Raw genomic sequence first — 24,307 nt, 5'->3', positions numbered from 1 at the left:
CTCCTCCTGTTAAGAAACCCACAGTGGTTTGGGACCACTGGTAGGAAAATTAAGCTTAATTCTGCGTCTTCTACTCCCCAGGCAAGTCGGCGACGACCGAGTCAGGTCTGACGCCGCTCCACGTGGCGTCGTTCATGGGGTCATGAACATCGCGCTGGTGCTGGTGGGCCCGGCCGCGGCGGCGGACGCGTGCACGGCGCGCGGGGAGACGCCGCTGCATCTGGCGGCGCGCGCGCACCAGACTGATCTAGTGCGCGTGCTGCTCAGGAACAATGCCAAGGTGCGTGCGCGACGGACGGTGCACGGCGCGCGGGGAAGACGCCGCTGCATCTTGGCGGCGCGCGCGCACCAGACTGATCTAGTGCGCGTGCTGCTCAGGAAACAATGCCAAGGTGCGTGCGCGGCGGACGGTTGCACGGCGCGCGGGAAGACGCCGCTGCATCTGGCGGCGCGCGCGCACCAGACTGATCTAGTGCGCGTGCTGCTCAGGAACAAATGCCAAGGTGCGTGCGCGACGGACGGTGCACGGCGCGCGGGAGACGCCGCTGCATCTGGCGGCGCGCGCGCACCAGACTGATCTAGTGCGCGTGCTGCTCAGGAACAATGCAAGTGCGTTGCGCGGCGGACGGTGCACGGCGCCGCGGGGAGACGCCGCTGCATCTGGCGGCGCGCGGCGCACCAGACTGATCTAGTGCGCGTGCTGCTCAGGAGACAATGCCAAGGTGCGTGCGCGGCGGACGGTGCACGGCGCGCGGGGAGAGGGCCTGGACACATGTCGCCGGTACGTGCCGTCTACGGGTGTCACGCGGCGGGCGCCGTCAAACGGCGTCGTGCTGAAACACGTGCCGCGTACGGTGCCGTACCACGGCGCGCGAACGGCGTCGTACCACGGCGCCCCGTGGTGTACGACGCCGTCGCACGGTGCATCGCTTGGTAGTTTAACTAGTTTTCGTTTTGCTGCTGAACGCATAACACCGCAAGTACAACCATCGGTTCAAATATACAAAACAATGTCGTTTTAAATATATACAAGTATACAGTTTTTGCCTTGACATGGACCAAGAAAAACGTATTCTCCTTGCTCCTACTGCTAAGACGACGAATGAATAAGAAAAAACAGAAACGAAGATATTGGGTGAATCCAACATGTCTTTAATGAACCATGATGGAGGTCATTTTAAAGAAAAATATGAAGCACTGAAAATATGTGGGATGACAAATTTTTCGAGTATTTTAGAATGTCCATATCAACTTTTGAAGAACTGTTATCCAAGATAGCGAGTCGTATACAAAAGCAATACGTATTCAGAAAACCTGTTGAGCCTTTGGAAATGCTTGGATTAACTTATAAGGTTAAGAAATAAAATTAAACTACCAAGCGATGCACCGTGCACGGCGTCGTACACGGCACCGCGCCGTGGTACGACGCCGTTCGCGGCGCCGTGTACGGCACCGTACGCGGCACCGTGTTTCGGCACGACGCCGTTTTGACGGCGCCGCGCCGTGACACCGTAGACGCACCGTACCGGCGACATGTGTCCAGGCCCAGACGCCGCTGCATCTGGCGGCGCGCGCGCACCAGACTTATATCCGTGCGTTATTTTAGAGCATCATCATCAGTGCTCGAACGTAAAGTACGGATGACGTAAAAATTGTGGTAATGGAAAATAAAATAAGATTAACGAAACATTTTACCGTAGGGTACAACATTTATATTTATAATAAAAGTAAATTGTATTATAATCATAAAATACATTGATGTTCATATATTTAATGATGTCATAATAAATAAAAGTAAAATACCATTATGCGCAACATCCGTAGTTATGAGTGAGACTCACGAAAGTTTAAAGAATTAATTGATTGTTTGTGTAGGTGGAGGCGCGCGCCCGCGAGGAGCAGACCCCCGCTGCAGCGTGGCGGCGCGGCTCGGCCACGGCGACATCGCGGCGCTGCTGCTGCAGCACGGCGCAGACGCCGCCGCCGCCACCAAGGACCATTACACGCCGCTGCATATCGCGGCCAAGGAGGGTAAGACATGCTATTGGTGCCACCAAAGTGGGTAAGACCCGCTACCAGTTCCAAAAACCTTTTCATCCATTTTATATTCAAGCACATACATTTTTTAAACTTCCGTAGGCAAAGAAGAAGTCGCCTCCATCCTTCTGGACAACAACGCCCCAATCGAAGCGGAGACCCGCAAGGGTTTCACCCCACTCCATCTAGCGGCGAAATACGGCGACATTGGTGTAGCCAGGCTGCTACTATCCCGCGGCGCGCAACCCGATGCACCGGGGAAAAGCCACATCACACCTTTACACATGGCCACTTATTATGGCCACCCTGACATCGCACTACTGCTCCTAGACAAGGGTACGTTATTTAAATGCTCTTTTACTCAGGCACTGGGTTATAATAGGCTAATCACACTAAAAAGGCATTAAGACGCCTTAATTGAGCTTTGAAAAAGTGGACCAGGACGTGTTCCACACACAACATTCTGTTGGGAGCGAAGGAAAAGCCTCAAAATTACTGGCCATTTTTTTAATAACAGATTTGAATGATTCACGGTTACAAACGTGTCGGGCACGTCTCGGCTATTAATATGTGAGTTAACCGTGCTCCTCTTTTAATCAATATACTTATAATGATCATGACACGACATGACGTTAATACATGCGTCGAAATATCGGGAGCTCATTAAAAGTAATCCTGGTCTGCACCTGTAGAAAACATGTTGAAGGTGTTTTTTTATACTTATGTTTGTAGTTGGTTTTAAATTAGTGTTTAAATCAATTATAATCAGATTTAGTGTAATTAACTTTTCCCAAGATTCCTGCAACGCATTCTGTTTGGCATTGATGGAATTTATAAAACAAAAAAACTGTTTCAGAAGAGTCGATACTCAAAGAATAACAGCCTTATTCATAAAAAATCCTTAATTGAGGTTTGATCGGTCTGTTACTTAGCAGACTGATTAACAACTGATTAAGCTTGTTAGACGGTTGTCAAGAAGTATGATTTATAAACGCTTGCTAGCAGTCTGCTAGTTGTTGAGCTGCTGATAGACGGATTAGACGCGTTATGTTGGCCATCTTGACAAATCAAAGACAAAAAAATGGCCTCATCGATAATTTAAAAAAAACAGCAGTAGCAGCAGAAAATGAGCAGGAAAAAAAATAAAAATGTTTGTTTTCCCGCCATTTCCGATCCGCATGTGCAAAAAGCCGTAATTATGTTAATCATCCTAATTTAATTTTTTTAATATTTATTGTTAGTAAAGTAGTAAAGTAGCAGTAATAAATGCCTAATTTAGAGGATTTTTAAATACAAATTCCTGAAAATAATTTTTCCTGGATTTTTTTTAATCTTTGCGTAACCCTCCCTTCACTAAAAATATCTTCGTTGGTTTTTTAGCTCTTGTCAAAGTCAGCTGTTCAAACTTGTGGCGGCCATTTTGTGACTTAGCAGGGAGATAAATGAGGGTCTACGGTCCTCTAACTTTAGCAGAGCCTTGATCGACTGATTAGCGCTAACAGACGTTTATGAATCATGTTTTTTAGCATCGGGCCTTCAAGGAGGCTCTAACTTTTCATGAATAAGGCTGTAAATATTTGATATAATTTCTCATTTTATTTCGGCCCAGGGGTTTCCTTTAGTTTCCTATCCAAACATTAACATTGATACACCTATTACTGCTAAATTACTAGATCACAAACACATATTTGTATGTACATCTTTTTATGTTAAAATCACATTGTCACGTTTTGGTGCGTTTAGATTGTAAGGTATTTGTAGATGAAACCTTATTGAATGTTACAACCATTCTCCATTCATACTTTGCCAGAATGCTTATACCTTTATACGTCAATCTGACGCCATATATGCTCTGAATCACAATCAAATCTTTCTACCAAACGGTCTCAGATGAGGGTGGAAATAGATGGCGAATAATGCGACTTCACTATAAGAGTGGCTTTTATTGCCACGGATTTAATTTCCACTATACAGACATACAATCCTAGCGCACCACTAAGCTAGTACTGGTAGAGTCAGTAAGCTAGAATCCTTTCCGTAGGAGCATCGCCTCACTCGCTCGCCAAAAACGGCCATTCGGCGCTGCACATCGCCTGCCGGCATAACCATCCGGATATTGCGTTCGCCTTGCTAGAACATGGTACGTATGCTCTTTATTATAAAGCTGTCTATTGGTCGATTCACAAGAGCTGGCACGAATGAATTGAACGAAAATAATGTCACTTTTTGTGAGTACCGTTCTTTTACAGGGGCCTCCTAATATTGTAAACAAGTGTACGAGTAGACTTCTTATAACACAATTATTACTTCTTGAATCAGTATTAATTCATTTTGTGATGCAATGCGTTAAATCCATTCGTGCCAGCTCCGATATAATTGTAAATAATCGATAAAACGTATATTTTATGATAACAGAAATAACATTAAAGCATATTCTACTTTACATTTTGAAAATATAAATGCACTTTTACGATAAAGTGATAAAATCAATAAAAAATACAGTGTACATCACTTAGTGCCAACGTAAAATATCATAACACAGAGGGGCTACTACAAAAAAGGAAAAACGAAGTTCGTGTCGCACCGTCCCTTTCACACGCGTTTTAAATGAGATAACCGTCAGTGGGCAACATACGAAGTTCGAGTTTTGCATGTCGTAGTATAGGGCCAGATATCACACGTCATTCATGTTTTTTGTATTCGACATTCGTTACTTTACTCGTATTGTGATCGGATGTGCTCAGTGCATTTTCTCGTGTTATGGTATGTGTGTTTTTATGGTAAGCATTGAGGCGGATCGTACTTAGAATGAAATTGAAACTTAAATATCAACATCTACTTATAAAAAGTAGAAATATCTCCAAAACAGTCGCATTTTTATTAGACCCATTTTACCTTTTCTAGAATGTCCTAATTGTCCTACATGTTAGTACGTCACGGATCCGTTCATATCTTAATATTCTATACATATAATAAGGTACCTACAAAATATTTCGGTGATAACCGGTTGCGGCACATCACTATTTATGAGACGCAAAAAACAGGTAACACATGAAACGTCATTTTAGTATCTCGTATTAAAAAACAGAACATACGATTTTTTGTATTAGGTATAGTTATAAATTAGTAGTATATAAGTGTAGTGTAATAGTTTCGTGCAAGGACACATACAAAAATAGATTACTACCTACCTTTAAACAATATAGTTATAGTATTGTGTAGGTAAACATGAGTAGTATGTAAACAGTCGCCATCACCATTTCGGCGTATTTATAAATAATATTTTTAAATTTAGTATAATAATAATATACCTATAATACGGCCTTGTAGACTCTGAGGTGCCGTATTATAGGTATGTCCCTGCGCCAGTTCTCGAAAATGGTCGTGCCACGCTCTATTGGGATCGATCTGTCATCACGGACAGGACTATTGTAGCCAATAAGCCTGATATCGTGCTGACAGATCGATCAAACCGCCAGGCAGTGCTCGTCGACGTCACCATCCCACATGACGAGAACCTCGTGAAGGCCGAGAAGGACAAACTCAGCAAGTACCTTGACTTGGCTCACGGGGTGACTGCTATGTGGGATGTTGACTCGACGATCATTGTCCCGATAGTCGTTTCGGCAAACGGTCTAATAGCGAAGAGTCTCGACCAACATCTCAAGAGACTCTCGCTAGATGGCTGGATCAAGGGCCAGATACAGAAGGCGGTACTTCTGGACACGGCACGCATCGTCCGGAGGTTCCTCACTCTGAGGCCCTGACCACCGGTAGCTTGGGCCCTGCCCCGTTACCGGCGGCAAACTAGGTTAGGTTTTTATAATATTTTTATTTTGTATGTACTTTTCTGTATTTTACTTTTTATAACTATTATAAAAACCTAAACCTAAGAATGAAAGAAAAGTAAAGAACATAATAATATAACGGCATAGAATCTGTCTGGTTTCTCTAGACACAGACATTAGACAATTTTAAGTTAACTGTCGTACTAAAATTATTTGCCGGTAGGTAATTTATCTAAAATAGACGTCGACAACCCCAAGCGTCCGCGCTGGAGTAGGCAGTTAAGTCTCTTAAAGAATCGGAGTGGACTTACTTGTCCTCTTTTACTATGCTTTTACCCAAGAGGTAATTTATTGTTTGATTGTGATTTGTAATGTTATTGACATTAAATTGATAAAGTGAATCATTACAAAAAAAAAAAACTTTAAATGACATTGATACGGTAATGATTCCTGATACATCTGTTTAAGTTGGTCATTAGTCATTATTTTATTAATTATACTGTCTATTAAAATTCAGTGTATTACTCTCCGCCGCCATTGAAACATCATTAAAGTGTTTTATCATGATTTCACATTGGAAATTTAAACCGACGACAGCACCGATTATCGGTAAGATCTTTGTAATCACTTCGGCAGCTTACCTTATAAATAAGTTCTTGTTGTTCAACAGTCGGGACCCATTCAAATCGTAACCAGCTCAAAAAATCTTGGTAATGGGTCCCGACTGTTGAACCTTAAATGAGCTTCTTGACAGAGTTCTAGACCACTAGAGTTATTTTCTTCCTTTTAGTTTTTAAGGTAGTCGAGTTTTTTGATTTTTTAAATTTAATGTTTTTTATTTTTAATAATTTTTAATACTAGAAAACGCTGCTGGCCATTCTTGTATTACATCCAATAGTCACCTTTTACAACACCCACGGGAAGCCATAGACAATATTTGCCTTAGTGTAAACTTAGCTTAATATTGATGGTACAGACGCAGACGCTGGCGTGAAGTCTAGGGCTGGGTTCACACCGCTGCACATGGCGGCGCAGGAGGGACACGAGGACTGCGTGGAGATGCTGATCGAACGGGGAGCCGATGTCAACGTGCCGGCTACCAATGGTGAGACACCCAGTGATATCATCATGGGATGATATTTTAGTGTACCAGTATACCATATATTGGCATACCAGAGCGAAACTGAGGTGGGCAGCTAGTATTAAATAGAGAGAAAATAACGGCCACACTCAGCATGAGCCACGGCAAGCCGCAGCTCTGGTTTCATTTACTTATTTACTGATGGAGAACCGATAGCTTATGATTGTAAAATTAGTGACACAGAGCCAATTATAGGATCTCAAACTTAAACAGGGTGATGCGCACAGTTTCAGTTAGTTTTTGAGGTGTTTACAGGACATGGGGGTGTGCAGTCGGAAAAAAACCATTACGGACGACGTGGAAGGGAGGGCCCAGACAGTGCCGAACTCTCACCAGCTAAAAAACACGACTGCACGTCCCCAGCACCCTGGAACTTACTACGGCGAAGAGAAGGTTGGAGGGGTTTCTTATCTACCCACGGAGTCTTGATTTAGCTATTTGCTGGAAAGCCGGGAGAGGCGTTCTCCTGTTAGGTTCTGTGGGTTTCTTAGGTCTGTCTTTTTTTTTGTTGATCATCATCGGTTTCTTCCTTGACCGACGACCCTGGCTCAGTGAGAGTTAGTAACGGTCTCGACGCTGATGAAATTTCTTTCGTCAGGTCTGACCCCGGTGCACTTGGCGGCGGCGGAGGGGCGCACGGGCGTGCTAAAGGCGCTGCTAGCGGCGGGGGCGAACCGCGGCGCGCGCACCAGGGACGGGTACACGCCGCTGCACGCCGCCGCGCACCACGGGCACCACGCCGCCGCGCGCGCGCTGCTCGACGCCGGCGCTGACGTCACTGCCCGCGCCGCGCACGGGTACCCCACGCCCCATGCCCCATGCCCCATAACCCATAACCCACACACCATACCCTATATCCTATACCCCCTACTATACTCCACAGTTTTTAATGCAAAATCAATGAGAACCACGATGTAATTTGTAAGAATTCCAGCGGGAGTTCAGTAAAATCCTACATTTCAATTCAACTGTAAGACATGAAGTTCCCGCGAGCGAAGTCTCGTGTAAAAGCTAGTATTTTTCATAAAATTTAGTCACCAAACTGGATTCTGTTTACAGCTTCACGCCGCTCCACCAGGCCGCGCAGCAAGGCCACACGCTCATCATACAGTTGCTGCTCAAGAATAATGCCGATCCCAACGCTCTGTCCGCTGTAAGTTAAAAATACAAATATATTACACGCGGTATCGGATTTTTCGAGAGCAAAAAACCCGTAGTGCAATTAGTAGCACCCTTGGCGGGTACAGCCAGGAGATGCGGGTTCGAATCCCGTCCCGTTGTTGTCACTTGTTAAGTCAATCGGTCCGGATAGGCCAGTGGTTAGACACCCTGACTACGAAGGTTGAGGTGGTTCGAACCTCAGTCAGGGCAGATATTTGTATGAAGAATACGAATGTTTGTTCTCGAGCCTAAGGTGTTAAATATGTATTTAAGTATGTATCTATCTATGTACCTATTTAAGTTTGTTGGTGTCGGGTTAGAATTACACCTCTCCATTTCTTCCGTGGATGTCGTAAGAGGCGACAAAGGATATAGGTTAAGGTATACCGTAGGCGAGAGGCTAGCAACCTGTCACTGTTGTACCATTTTTGACAAACATTAAACTTAAAATTGCTAAAAGTGGTTCCGAAGCGGTATCGTTTCGTGTGCTCTGCCTACCCCATTTGGGAATACAGGCGTGATATTTGTATCCATTGCCTACCATAGGACGTCCACTGTTGGACATAGGCCTCCCCCATAGACCTCCCTATGGGGAGGCCTATGTCCAACAGTGGACGTCCTATGGCTGATATGATGATCCATTGCTACCCATAACAAAAGTTTTGCTTACTTTGAGACTAGGTCAATTTTATTGGTGTCATGTCCCGTGTTATTTATTATTATTACTATTTACTTTATTTATACAAGTCTCATGTCATACAGAATGGTCAGACGGCCTGCGCCATCGCTGATCGGCTGGGCTACATCAGTGCCGTCGAGGCGCTTCGACCTGTCACAGAGAACACGCTCAGTCAAGCCGTTGGCGATACCGGTAAGTCCATAGTTTTGACACGCCGGGTTTCCACCGCGAGCGGGGTGGACTCATTAATGACTTAGTTTAAAAGTTTAACGTAAAACGATCGGCTGCATGAAAGTACAGTCAACGTCATAAATAAGTGATCACTTTTGTACCTTGTCGCTTTCAATAGTTACATGATTTCGTATGGCTTTTCAAACATGGGTTAGTGACAAGGTACACAAGTAATCACTTATTTATGACGTTGACTGTACTTACACCGGACAGATGAAGTTGGTCTCTATGTAAGTTAAACTAAGTCATTAATGAGTCCGCTCCGCTCGCGGTGTAAATTGGGCTTTAGGTTCACAGCAAGGTGATAATGCTCCATTGGGGGCGCCACAGATATAGATTACACTAGATAACGCAAACACCTCAATCTGTATGAAAATCAACCGTGTCACTTTTTTATATCTATGAATCGGATAACTCGCGTCTTAAATCGAGTTTAGCTAAATATTTTCGGACCAATTCGTAGCCTTTCCTCTGGGAGCACACGCCACCGTTCTGCTCATGCGTCTGCTCGACGAAACTAAGCCTGAGTGGCGGAACGAGGATAGGTAAATGAATCGTTTTCTAATTGGTTCATGATTCATGAAAAAACAACTCATCGCAACGCTCCTAATGTGAATATAGATGTCTTGTTAAAGCCGCTTTTTAGTTTTGTAGTTAAATTACAAAAATAAATATTTATAGGGGGGGGCACTCCATACACGTAACAGAAATAGAAAACAAAATTTTTACCTCGCATCAACGTGTGGCACATAGTTCGACAGCTCTTTTGAAAAGATAGTAAGGTTTCTCTAAACTTTTTTGATTAAGTGAAGATTTCCGTAAATATTCGCTCCCAAAGTAGCTATAATTGTGCTCTATCTTGTAAACCGTTTGTCCAAAAAATATGGAAAGGTAACGCTTAAGAAATACTTCAACGAAAATTGGTTTCAACATGATCGGATATACCGTTTTTGAGGTATTGCCGAAAAACTGCGCTTCTCAACAAGAAGACGTAAGTGCCGTGAAGAAGAAGATACGCTCTTTTTCTGGTAATAGATTTTAAGACTGTAGTAAGTGTTTTAATTGTGTTTTAACGTACATAATATTACTTGATTTTTTTCGTAATGGCTACGGAACCCTATCTTGGGCGTGTCCGACACGCTCTTGGCCGATTTTTCTCTTTATTCTAAACGCTAAAAGTTTCGTTTCGCGCATTCTAAATTAACTCTATATTTATAGGTATTAAATAAGCTTATTACTTTATCACGACTGATAATTTATTGCAGTTCCTTGAGGCCTTGAACTTTACAATCGCTAAACCTCGCAAAATAATATGAATGTTTTTTTTTTCGTACATAAAACTGCCGTGCCATAAATCCGTGATTGACCCCTCTCTCACCTGATGAAAAGTGCTGATGAGGCCAAAGGTGTATCTCACTAGTTATCTCTGTCATAAAATGCGCTTTGAAGATACAAATACAAAATACAAATACAAATAGTTTATTTGTTCAACACGGGTAAAATTGTACATAGGCAAAATTCTTAAGTATAGATCTCGCATATACGGATAGATATGTTTAAATATATTTTGCATATTATTTATCAAATTATCGACCTTGAATATAAGCAATCAAATTGCAGACAAACAAGTTAATACAGATAATAAATACAGCGCAGTCAGTTTGATTTAATTGAAGAGATTTCATCACGTTGATCCTACGCATTGGATGAATAGAAGCCCGATATAAGCGGGGCACAGAGCTCTAATAATGCAGCTGAGTTACTAGTGATGTTGTGTCATAATCCTAATCGGTATTATGATTTGGTTATTTTATGGGATCCATATCGAAAATGTGCCATCGGGGCCCTATTTTATTTAGTAATTCTTCGCCGTCTTACTCGTACTTCGCCGTCTGTCCGTCTGTAATAAGACTGTATCTTTTTAACCATAATAATACAATTGAATATATTATTTATTCACAACACAAGATACAATAATATGATAGGAAACAAAATTAATAAAAACTGCATAAATATACCTAACTATAAAAAGAAAACACCATCTAAGAGGCCGGGCTCCTGCGGCATAGACCCTAACACACTGGCGGCATTACCTCTCTATACAGTCAGAGAAATAAAATTAATAACCATAATAATTAGATACTTGTAATTCTAACATTCAAGTTCATTTTAATTAGTTTTGCGACCGGATTTCTTTCTGACACTTTATTGAGCATCATCATATGAGCTGTAGGATGTCCACTGTTGGACATGGGCCTCCCCTATAGACCTCCAGTTGCTCCATCACATTGGTGGACGTCCTACGCAGCGCTTGCCAATCCATGGTCTCCATTCGAGAACTTTCGGCCCCAACGTCAACTGTTCTGCGTGCTCGATATGGTCTTTCCATTGCCTCTTTAACGAGCTAATTCACTTGGCTATATCGGTCCCACGTACGCTATATTACAGCCAAATTATTATTTTTAACACCAAATATTTATTTACCTAATGAACAAAACATTAAAAGCGGCATAAGACTTGTGACTTACTTTAAATTAAAACCGTTATATGCTCAAATATGGACTAATCTGTACAACATAAATTGTTGAGTGTTTCTAATAGATGGTACATATTTTTGCACTTGACTGTATGTAAAATCCAGCCCCTTACATTATGAGTGTCATAATTCTGTAGCCATCATAAATATCGGCGCTGTCTAGTCCTCAAAAATACCTGGACACGAACTTGTGCGTTCACAATACGTGTAGTGCCGTGTTAAGGTGTTTAAGAGCGTCTAGTCAGCTCCTATGTGTGCGATGCCGATTTTACTCGTAATAGCCGTGAACTATGCGCTTGAGCACGATTGATCCTCGTGCACGCCGCTGCAACGCAACTAAATTTAATGATACCGCCACACAAACAAAATAACTACTGGAGTATTGCCAAAGCTCATAAACTCAGTTTTGATATTTATGATGTTTCAGTGACATTCGGGTCAGTCGATAAAAGCGGTGTCTTTACTTAAATCACCCAACTTTGTACAAGAACAGTACCGTTGTTTGATGGAACGAGAAAGTGCTTTATCAGCTGCAACTATTCCTAAAGATATTTGTTTTATTAGAGTAATTTTAGGGTTCCGTACCTCAAGAGGAAAAAACGGAACGCTTATAGGATAATTCTCGTGCCTGTCTATCCATCTGTCGCGATTCTTAATAGAGTAGTACTGTCAATTACAAAGATATACACGGCCAAAGTTAAAATATTATGTACAACACTATACACGTCCTTAATGTTAAAAATAAAGTCGTGTATACATATTTTTGTAACTTGTATCGTTCTTTTTGTAGTTGACTGTACAGTCACCTGCATTAATATCTGCCACAGCGAAGCGTCCTAAAATATCTGTCACGTCCTACCGACCGTAAGAATAGAGTCGTATCAGATATTTATGCACGGCTTGTGTCAGATATTGTTGCTGGTGACTGTACTACTAGTGAGTAGTAAGTTATTGTACCTTTTGTTGAATTTTTTACGATTCATACGCAATCCCACGAAATCAAATAGGAGAAGAGTAGTTTACCGAACAGTTAAATCTAGTTGTCAGTATAAATCAATACCAGTGCCATCAGAGCACGCCTCCCTAACCACTCGGGCGCATCATTGTAAGCAAATCAATCGATATTAACTGCACAATGAGCACATAAATTATTCATTCGCTATTAGCTGTAACATCGCTAAGCAGCAGGCATTGTGAAGCTGATACGACATCATGGTCTGGTTTTGATGTAGTGTGTCGCTGTGTCCATGTAGTTTAAAGGACAAAATGTCTAATGTTACATTTTGCAAAGAAATCGTTCTAAATAGCAGTAATCTGAGCTTGGGTAGTGATATATGGGTATATGTGTCGACATCTTGTTCTGGACCTTTAGACTAGATTCGTCATCATCTAGGGCGCTCATCTCTCTCTTAAGATATTTTCCTCCACCGTGATGCTCATGGCAACTTTCAAATGTAATTTCCCATTAGGTTCAAATCCACAGACCACAACCCTCCGCTTGAGAGGCCATAGCTCAAACAGCTACAGACTTTGCAACGGAATCGTTATAGGAACCTCTTGACCTAGGGTACACCGAATACCTATTCCGAATTAATTTTAAAATACCATGTATAAGTGTTACTGTCCCCACAAACTAGTGATCATGGTAACCTCAAATCTATTTTCATGCGGTCGTGCGCATCTCTTCAATTGCACCCGCTATCTAATCGCGGGCGAGAGTCACTGGGGCGGTGACGTCACCGCACCATTCATAAATAAATAGTGGCGGTGAGTACAGTCAGACGAAATACTATCGGAAGACACGGACATAATTATCAAAGTAAGACAAGGGTCCACGCATTAATAGCCGAGGTATTCCCGAAAATTTCTGAAACAGTAAGAAACGTTTATTGTTAAAACCGTGTACAGTTGCGATAAAAAGTTTAAAAAGTTCCGATAGTTCGGGCTCATTTCGGACGTACAAATCAGGGACTGGATCGTACTGGATGTACTGAATGTCACAGCACATACTTGATGCAAAATTATATTGAAAAAGCAACGGTTTTTTCCCATCCTCGTCATTATTATAATCATTAAATCATTGCTTTCATGGATACATCGGATCTTAAACTAAAATAAAATATTTCCCCAATCTGAAACCCTGTAGTAGAGCACTGCAACATAGCTTAAACTCATCAATCTTTCAAATTGTAAAAAAAAAAACTTAAAATTATACCAAGAAACAAAAATACGCGTGCGTAAATAAATTTTCTTAAAATTGCATTTTTGACGTGTTTAAAATTGACGGAGCATTAAATTAAAGATTATTTTTAGTACCCTTCTATAGCATCATCATGCGAAGAAAGGGGGAGTAGCAGAACGATTAAAACGGAATAATAAACTATTAATACAACACCAATGGAAATCACTGCCCGGTTAAAATTGGACACTCCTGCCTGCTAGCCTATTTTAAAACCTGCATTCAACTTTGAATCGATCACTCATGTACCAACTAGAACATTGCACTGTTAGAAAATATGGAGAGTCAATCACGTATGGCGATAATGCGGTCAAAGTAAAAGACCCGTTTCCGTGACAAGTTATTTTTTAACTGAAAACAACAAGTGCCATCGTCCAGAATTGTCTATAAGTTGTCTTGTGTAGTGTACGCGCGACGCGATGAGCCTTTGTTTATAGAATATTTACTATTCTGTATTTACATTGGTTACAAATTCAAAGCAAAACTTTAATTCGTAAATTAAAATTTTACTATATAGTTACCTATTACCTTGTCGGCCATTTCATTAATGAACATTGTAAATTGTTGTAAAACAATAGGATACTTAACATTCAACATGACATCATTATTGACTGTTGATAGTAAAGTAACTTTACGGTATGTGTGTTCTTTTGTAACAGTACACACATAATTACACGCTCGGTATAAGATACAAAAAAGTCATTATTAACATTACAATGTACCTCACGTTTGACATAAAACAATCGTACATATCAATTTGAATCTTGACACGTGTCAGCAAAGTTGAAAAACAAAAGTCATAATATTACGTTGGTTCTTATGATAAACGCACGTAATGTACTATTGTTCGCTCGTGACGTCACACCTCGAACGCGCGGTGACATCAACCGCTGGCAAGGCGCCATTGTTTTTTTTGAAACGTCTCAAAGGTGAAAATACGCCTCAGCCTTGATCTTAGGAAGAGGTTCTTCGCTCGTTCAGAGATATTACACCCTTCTGTGTCCTAAAATTCCGTACGACGTAAGGTATATACCTCATAAGTATTTATTACGTAAGTTTTCTTATGTACACTTGCTTTTTTAAAAGCTTTACATATTCAACTTCAAACGTTTTGGAATCTTGTAAGTGAATTTTGACTTACTTCTAATGGTAGGATTGACTTCAAAATTGCCAGAATTATGTAGATACGGTGATGTGATGACACAATAATCTGGTAGTGAAATTCTGGAGGTCCGGTCTCGCAGGATGAACTCCTTAATAGTTAATGGCATCGACTTGAAACCCGTTCGTTTTTGGTTCACCGACTTGCATATGTGTACCAACTCAATCGGTCCAGTAATAGCACAGTGACTTTGACGAGTGGTCCTATAGATAAGTTTTCCGCTTTTTCCTTTGGAGGTGCCTATGGAACTTGACTCTACCTGGAACTGGGCTAAGTTCAGAACACTGCCTCCGGGCGAAATCCTCTTAGATCCTTGCAAAAAGCCTAACATTAGGCGTCTTGTACAGTTGTAACCCTGCACAAAATTTTCAAGGACTTCCAAACGTCGACCTTAGCACCTCCACTTACCACTTCGTCGCCTCACGTGCTCAAATTCAAGTCGCTCATGATGTTTTGGGCGTAATTTGTTTAGCGCCCGGCGGTAAAGAAGTGTGGCGTAATTGGCATTCCGGCACGCGGCCCGTGAGCACCTTACGTGACTCACAAAACTATTGTTTATTACATTTTGTTTGATTCCTTGAACCGAGCATGCGTATTTTTTAAATTATTCATAGGCCCCACAGACGGTTTAATAGAAGTGAATTTTGACGTGAAAACAAATAGTAGTTTATTGCGATTTTAGCCCGTGCGTCGTCTTCGTAGTGATCCCTTATGGCCGAGTTGAGTTATTTGAAATCAGGCGATATTTGTTGCAAGTTTATACATTTAAACCTTCTTTGTGGTAAAACTATAAGTTTATATTCCAGTATAAGGCTCTATATTGAAATTAACTAAACATTAATGGGTGGCTTAGATGGCAAAGAATACACCGAGCGCCGAAAGCCTGCAGGGCTACTACGAAACTCGAAGTTCGTGCCGTGCGGTCTCTCTGACATTTATACTATTTAATAAGAGAGCGAGAGGGACGGTACGATACGAACTTCGAGTTTCGAGTTTCGTAGTAGCTAGCCCGCACACGAATACTCAAAAACTGTGACCATACGGTCAGAAAAGCGCTGCGCTTTCGAGTGCACCCGCGGCCTAAAACATCCACGTAAGCGACAGAACAATTTTAATTCGTTCAATAACTATTTTTTATGTTTAAAACTATTCATTATTTATTGATTTACAACACATTTTTATTCATCCTCTTTTTATTATATCTAACTTGGTAGTATAGTCGTGCGTAGATTATTTTGAATTCCATTAATTAAGTTTGGACAGATCTATTGAATATTGTTTTTCAATTGTATTTTGTCGGATAAGTTCGTATTTATCTTGCTTCCTTAATTAGCTTCAGTAAACTTCAGTAAGCTAGTTGAGACAGCAAGATAAATATGAACTTTTCAGAGAAAATACGATAGCAAAACATTATTCACGACATCTGTATTTTTTTTTACCAAAAACTTATTTTGAACCACAAATGTCCACGAAACTATAAGAAAGTATGTTTATGATTCTACTATTACCTTGAAATTACTTTAAAAGGTGTTGATTATAATTATGTGGGTTTCCATTTCGGTATAGTATCATAACGAGAGTGTATATTTGGTCACGAACATGTGTAATACTTGAACCAAAACGGCGAGTCCAAGTGAATTTCAACTTGTATCAGAACTAAAACGACTATTTTATTTCAACGCGTGCACACAAAACAAAGTATTATCCAGAAATGTTTTTCTCGTTGCAAATGACCTCATCGCTCTTGAATTAGACGATGATCACAACAAATATAGTTTATATGTTCTTTTATCCTCAAAAGACGTATAGTAGAGTCGGATATATATCGTAGTAGAGCGTGGTACACTTACATCCCATTAACGTTTGATATTATTTTTATTTGAAATTTACTACCATAGCTTACATAAGTATAATATAAAATGAAAGGACAAGAAGCACAGCTAGACTATCTAAATGGCTTCATGCCATTGTTATTAAAACCAGTTGTTCTAAAAAAATTGTAACTGTAAATAATCTAATAGCTCTACGGACCTCAGCCGAAGCTCTACAGGCGACCCTGAAGTGTCTTGTGAATTTTAACCGGATGACTAACCGATTACGCCGGTTTTATGTTCTACGGGAGCCGAGCTCTGTTTAAAGTTTTTGCATACGAACCCACGTGAGCCGGCTTCAATGATACAGCGGGCAGTCGGCTCGCGACCTTTCGGTTATCACGACGCGCAACACAACTCAATTAAAAACCAATCATATTAAATAGTCAAAAAAGAACACCCTTATTTAAAAAAAAACAATAGAACAGCCAATACGAAACGGCGCGAATTCAAATCCCGAACGCTAGTGATGTGAACTTTCGTATGTTTATGCTAATTCCAGAGGTGTGTGAGATTCGGTTACGATAATTTCCGCGAATCGATGATGTAACTGTTGAATCGCTGAATGATTCCTTTGTTGATCGACCTCAGTGTGAAACAGTGCGTTCTCAGAAGAAACTGTAACTGAAAGTGTTAGTGTTACGCTAATTAAGGAAACCCTGCGAGGCTTGAGGTACGTTGGTTTGAAACAAGTTTATATCACGTATGAATTCATTGTTTATAAAATTTTCTGTATATGCACAAACTCTGTTGCGTCTGTGGCCGTTCGCCAAAATTTATAATTAGACCGGTAGCGGGGAGGAAATTTAAAATTCCTCTCCGCGTTGGATATTAGCGGGCAAAGGCTATTTTTGTGATCTTCATTTGGATATTTTATGAGTCAACCTTCAAAAAAAGAAATTCGTAGAACAAATCAAAGAAACTGATTCATCATTTGCACTATTTTTAAAGACTGGATAATTAACCAGCTTGCGCTAAGATTCATATATCCAGCATTCATTTGTTTTCATGTCACTGCATCCGGTCAAAAGTTTATTTGGCGATCTGTTCTTAAACTTGTCACTATCAAAACTATGCCACTATTTATTTACGTTTTACTACACGCATCAAAAACAACTTGGACAACCTACTTAATCTTTGTAAACACTACTCAGCCAAACTGCATTCTGCTGACCTTTGCCAGTTTGAACTTTAAAAAATAAAAAGTTGCCTTCCAAAAGTTCGTATATCGATCGAGTCGAGTGATGTAATGTTGCCAGTTCGACCTCACGTATTCGTATGTATTCGTATTTTATGTTCTGTGGTTGTTAGTCATATAAGAGTAGGTACGCGAAAACCAGTTTCGCTCTATGTAGGTTGTACGTTTCGAGTTTGATAGATAACGACGCGGGCGCAAGTGCACATGTATACGAAGCTGTATAAATAAACTTATACTAACATACACATGTTTTGTTTAAGAATTTTCCACCATATTTTCAAGTGTTTCCAACACCGAAACTGGCTGAAGTTTTTTTTTTTGTAAATTTGATTGCTAGAGGCCTGGGTAGAAACAGCTTCAGAAAGTGAAAGAAATAATTAAAAAGGGGTTGTAATTTATTTAAATAGTGTACTAAGTTAATTTAAAACGATGTAGATTAAGCATTAGTTCGATGGACTTAGAAGTGTCATTCGTATTAAACATAAGTTGTAACTGTGGTTCAACGCAAACTTTTGAAATACTCGTACGCATGTGAAAGATACTTCTTCTCTTACACAAAAATATTTACAGTCAAAGAAAATAAATCGCATTCCAAGCTGGACCTATTTTTGCTGCAAATCTCCTTTTGACGGTCCATGCACCTGCCGAAGAAATAGTGAAGTTCATCAACGGTTCCACTAGTACACGATTCAGTTTCCTCGGCTGTACACCGCCGTTACGTTTTATTAGGTTCTTATCAACATTCAAAACACTTGGGGCCGGCGTGGTTACAAGGTAGTGGGTCAAGGTGTTCCTTTACCCTTATCTAATCCCTACGAAAGCTATATAGTGGAAAACATTTAATTCAAACAGCTACAGTTAAATGCTAGCCGGTGAAGCTAGACGATTTCCCGGCATTGGACCACTCATTGCATGACCTGAGTCCGTATTGTCTAACACGCTGACGCTCGCAATCGCGTTTACCATTTCCTTTACCCACATTAGGGTTACCAGATAAAAAATTCAAAAGTCCGGAGAAAATCCTGATTCCCGTCAAAAAATCCTGAGAATTTGTCGCAATACCAGATTTTTTTCAAAACGTAATTTACAATTAAATAAGTCAATTATTATTTAAAGTATTCATATTATTGTGATCTCGGTTGATTTTATTTGTGCAATTAACATGACCAGAGTTGATTTTTTGTTAATCTCTATTATGTATAAGGAAGATTATTTTTTGATTTTGTTACTTTTTAATAAAAAGATTTAAGAAATCCTCTATTTAATTGAGGATCCCCCGATATTTCCAAAATCCGGCCGGAATCCTGAGATCTCTGGACAAATTCTGAGATATGGTAACCCTAACCCTCATCCTATACCGTGTACGTGTGACAGAAAGAAGTGGTGAAAACGATTTATTTAAGTACGTCAGAAAATAAGTGGGCTGTTTGTGGTGGGCTCTCAAACCTCATAGTCCAATGGAAGCAAATGCTTACACTAATAACGATGCCTATAACTACTCAGATTCCGTTTAGTAGAACGTATCGTGCAGTCAACTGCACCAATATCTCATTACAACAAGCGTGCATAAATATCTGATACGACTCTATTTCTAGGGCCGTTAGGACGTGTCAGATATTTTTTCACGCTGTGCTGTCTCAATATATAATATAGGTGACTGTGTAATCCGCAGTAGTAGAGTTGGTGAACACCTCGAAATGATCAACACACGATTCTAATGTCCAGAACAGGAAGTAACCCTCCATGCTGTCTACATCTAACTTGACGTCAGTCGATGTTTGTCAACATTTTGTGGTGGAATGCGGGTAAATCACTGATAAGTAAATATCCTGGAAAACTGGTGACGCTATGTCATCCGGTTCTACAGGAAGAAATAATAATAAGATTGTAAAACTGTATTTCCTTCCTGTTCATCTGTAGGATGGGTAGTGAGTACAGAAGTATATTTATTACAGATCTATTGAGTAATGTTTTACCACCGTATTTTGTCGGCTAAGTTCGTTTAAGGCTAAGTCAATTAGCTTCAGTAAAATTCAGTAGGCTATAATCGAGAAAGTAAGATAAATAAGATTTTTTAATACGATGGCAAAACATCATTCACTGCATCTATTTAGATGTATACCGCTGTCAAACCCTTTTAAAATCGAATTCTAGAATCATACAATACAAAAATACTAACATTATACTAATACAGTCAATCTAGCGTGCCATGCGGTCAGTTTTACCACCTGCCAGCGGTATACAGCCTATTTCCTACAGTACACTTTTGCTTCTTCCTCATAGCATATTATGGGTTCTTCATTTTTTGGCATTTGATTTTTTTGCTAGTTTTTCTTTCAATGTTAGCAAATGAGGTCAAAATTGTGAATGAAATTGTATTGTTATTTTTCATAAATTATATATAATTAGTCAGTGAACATTTTGTCCAAGGATTATAGCTCGAAAGTGGAGTCCAAAAATATTTTATTTTGCTTTCAAACTACAAACTGTCACCAAATTGGGTCGCTTGTTTATACTTGTTTATTGTTGTTGTTTATACTTTTTCGTTTTATACTTTTGTTCCCTACGCCCGTATGCGATTTTGTTGGGTTTGTTGTATCGAGTGTCTCGTCTCATCTTATAAGCTTACAATAGTTCGTACATACATATTTTTCTATTTCGCGACATGATTAGGTACGCGTGTTAGTTGTTTACTTTAGATGATATTAATTATAATGGAATTTTCAATCACGTTAAATAATATGCTATGAAACTGTAAAGACTTATGGTGGCATGTTTCATATGGTTTAGTATAATTTCAAACGCAGTGCTTATAGTATTTATTTCAGCTTGGTTACACTTACGTTGGATATGAAAGCCTTATCAGTTCACTTAAGCGCATTACAGCTCCGACGGCCAGCATTTTTATTACACAGATTTAATGTTTGCTGACTGACTCATAAAGATTTGCTCAGATCTCCAAGGGTATATCCGTGAATTATAGATCGATTTAGAAGAGCTAGCACGAATGAATTGAACGAAAGTAATATCACTTGTCACTGTGCGAGACCCGGTCTTATAGGTACAGGAGTCTCCTGATATTTTGTAAGCCAATATGAGAATAATACTACTTCGATTTTATAAAAAAATTACATGGCAAAAAGTAAAATTTGACGGTTCGTTACAAATATTTGCAGTTTATTTAGTGAATATGATTTTTCAGGGCCAAAAGTGTTTTTTTTTTATTAGAGTTGCGTCTTGGAATTATGTTTTATGATGCTAAGTACCCTAATGGACAAAATGGTACTTATAGCGTCTAGCGGCACGTTTTGGCAAACTGTACCTACTCATAATATTTGAACGCATGAAGACGAAAAATTACATTCATGTTTAGTATACGCTGAATTATTCAACCATATTGCAAGGGTATTCATTCCACTCCACTTTACGGATGGAACAAGCGTTACTTCTGCTTAATGAATTTGCTTCACCATAAAATTATTTAAGCATATAAACTTTTCCGCATTCTGATTTCGTAATTGGTGTTTTATCCACCGACAGAGGATGTTATCAACCAAAGTTATCGTGTTGCATTGTGGCCTGACCTCAGAATTATGTAGGTATGACATGTATTTTCTATAGGTATTATTTCTTATTAAAGCTGTCAACGTTTACCCTAACATTATAATATCAATGAACACTCGGTGGTCCGAAAATAAGTGGCCTAGGGGATAACAATAGACTGTCGACGCTAGTTAAACTAGTGGAAATTGTGAAATAGCTGGCTGGAGTTTACTGAAGATTACAGAAGAGTAGAATATGACTAACTAATGCTGGAGAAGATTTGTAATAGGGAATATTACTGCAATTTTCTGCCGTCAGAGTGCAGCACTAAACAGTTTTTGAGTAGGTATCTTAAATGCCATAATATCATATTATTTCAATTAAAATTTTGGAAATATAACTATATCGTTACTAGATTAAGATAATTTATTCAATATTTTTCAGTACAAAATAACAATAGATACAATGTTTTACTAAATTCTATGTAACACGTTTGCCTGCACTAGGGTTAGTAGAAGACTATGTGTCGCAGGCTTAAGAGAGCTAGCATAAAATTAAATTAAATTAAAAATAATTATCTAAGCTAAACAGTGAAAGCATCGATGTAAATATCATGTTATTTTGTTACCAATAATAAATATATCATGATTTCTATAGAAAATAATAAATCTTTCATGGCGACAAAATCAAAGAGTATTAGTACCAATATAGAAAAAGAGTGAATTCTATGATCAAATTTGCATTGGAAACACGCTATCTGGTAGCTAGCTGAAGAACTAAATCTGACATAACACACACATGTACATGCACGCACACAACAAGCTTAACGTCTATATAGCCCAGTTTAGACCTGTAAGAAAATTGCGCAGTGCATTACATCGCGAGGCCGAAAAGCAACGAGTTTATGGTGGTCACTTCCTTGTTCACCAAGTGGAGCAATGTAATACAACTTTAAGAAATCAGCAAAAAATCAGATAAACTTAAACTATCCGGAAGCCAGACAGCCAACATACAGCGGAAAGATGGCGGACAGACTGAATTTTTCAAGTCAACGTTTGAACATTTGTCAATTTAGTGCTATCATTTCTTCGCTAGAGGCGCTGGCGTGTACGTGAAAAGGTGACGTTTTAAGTGTGCCCCCACTGGACAAAATATAAAGAGAACTGACGTTGTCATTGAGGTTTGTGCTAGTGTCGCCCCTGCGCAGAGCATTGCCTAATATGCCCTATTAGTTTACATGAATTGATTTGATACCTAATAATGAGCGACCGGCTGGACCTTAGGTACAAGTCTCAATCAGAGAGTTGTTTGTTCATTATTTATCTCACTCGGTTTTGGACCATTAGACTTTTTTTTGAAGTTTGTGACCAAAAGTTACAAAAACAAAATCTTCTTTCTCATTCATGTTTGAACGATAGATACCTAGGTATGCTCTAAAGCTCACCAGTTGACGTAAGAATAAAGTGGCAATTAAGTGGCAGACTGCTTGCCATATATCATTCGGTTTATAAGGGTTAAATACATAAATAAAAAACTTACTACAACTTAAACACAAAAAACTAATAATAGGTTAAAAAAAAAGCCAACCCATTTTAAGGCCACATATAAGTGCGTAGTCTTTAATCGACTATGAAATTACTCCTAATTGTATACAAGACAAAAAGGATTTAGTTCGTCTACTGTTATTATCATGTTTGGTAATAAATGACGTAATGGTATTATTGACCCTGGGCTACAGATCAGTGCGAACCAGTTATGCAGAACCTAGCCTTTGTTGCTCATAACATAATATTTTACCTTTTTGTTTTTCCTTTTTGTACAATAAAGAGTATAAACAAACAAACAAACAATATTCCAGATAGAACGTGTTTTGGTGAACAACTTGAGAAGATGACCGTTGTAAGTAGTAAGTAGTAACATGTCGGTATAAATAAGTCGACGTTCCATATTCGAAAAATGACTTAACTCCCTGAATTCTGTGCACTACTACATACGACAGGTCGTCTTCTTAAGTATTTTACCTATACATGTTTTTACAAGCTTTTACTTTATTACATTATTACTTACAAGTAAAATTTTGCTCACGTCTAATGATGATGATGCTAGTGCAGAGAGCAAAAAAAACATGTCTTTAATTTTTTTTTAGGTTACGACTATGTTAGTCCTCTATACTATATTATAGTCCACTTCAATTGTATTTTTGAGACAAGTTGTAGCATGTTCAGTTCAATAGCTGAAATTAATAATTATTTTCAATTGTGATATCGTGTAGTAGCGTGGCATTTCCGGTTGACAATAGACTATGTTGATCATTGAATTGAGTGTCGTTTGTTATATATAATTTTATAGTTTAATATAGCCCCTATAGCGCAAGGAAGGGGAAACCTATCCACTGGTCATACTGGGCTAGGAAAAATATGTTGATGTTGACTGATGGTACCCACTCTGTTTACATTTGCTGAAATAGGTAGACTTCTGGTTGGAACTTGTCACCGAATAAGACAACGACGATTGAGAGGGCAGTCGCTTTTATTTTATTAAAGTCTGAACATTTATTAATTACTTATTCGTACCTCTGATTTTTCAAAATTTATTTATGTACGAAATAACCCTAGGAAATTGTTAGGAGCTTTTCGGTGTGTAAAGTTGCCAATCCGCACTGAGCTCGCGTGGGAAATACGGACCGAACCCTCTTATTCTGAGATAAGCCTATGCTATGCC

General features: G+C 39.5%; 1 protein-coding gene across 1 annotated transcript in view; it reads left to right on the top strand.

Annotated features, from left to right (window-relative positions):
- The window catches only part of LOC141438606 (uncharacterized), a 164,440-nt gene that overhangs the window by 70,762 nt on the left and 69,371 nt on the right, over positions 1–24,307 (top strand). Inside the window, 10 exon segments of the mRNA XM_074102473.1 lie at positions 87–138; positions 141–280; positions 1,876–1,908; positions 1,911–2,031; positions 2,140–2,373; positions 4,079–4,177; positions 6,802–6,930; positions 7,565–7,763; positions 8,026–8,119; positions 8,890–8,998. Of these exon segments, the coding sequence (XP_073958574.1) occupies positions 87–138; positions 141–280; positions 1,876–1,908; positions 1,911–2,031; positions 2,140–2,373; positions 4,079–4,177; positions 6,802–6,930; positions 7,565–7,763; positions 8,026–8,119; positions 8,890–8,998 (1,210 nt within the window).

Source organism: Choristoneura fumiferana, chromosome 19, assembly GCF_025370935.1.
Source record: "Choristoneura fumiferana chromosome 19, NRCan_CFum_1, whole genome shotgun sequence".
Lineage (NCBI taxonomy): Eukaryota > Metazoa > Arthropoda > Insecta > Lepidoptera > Tortricidae > Choristoneura > Choristoneura fumiferana.
Note: the sequence above shows the minus strand (reverse complement) of the source record. Positions and strands in the feature narration are given on the sequence as shown.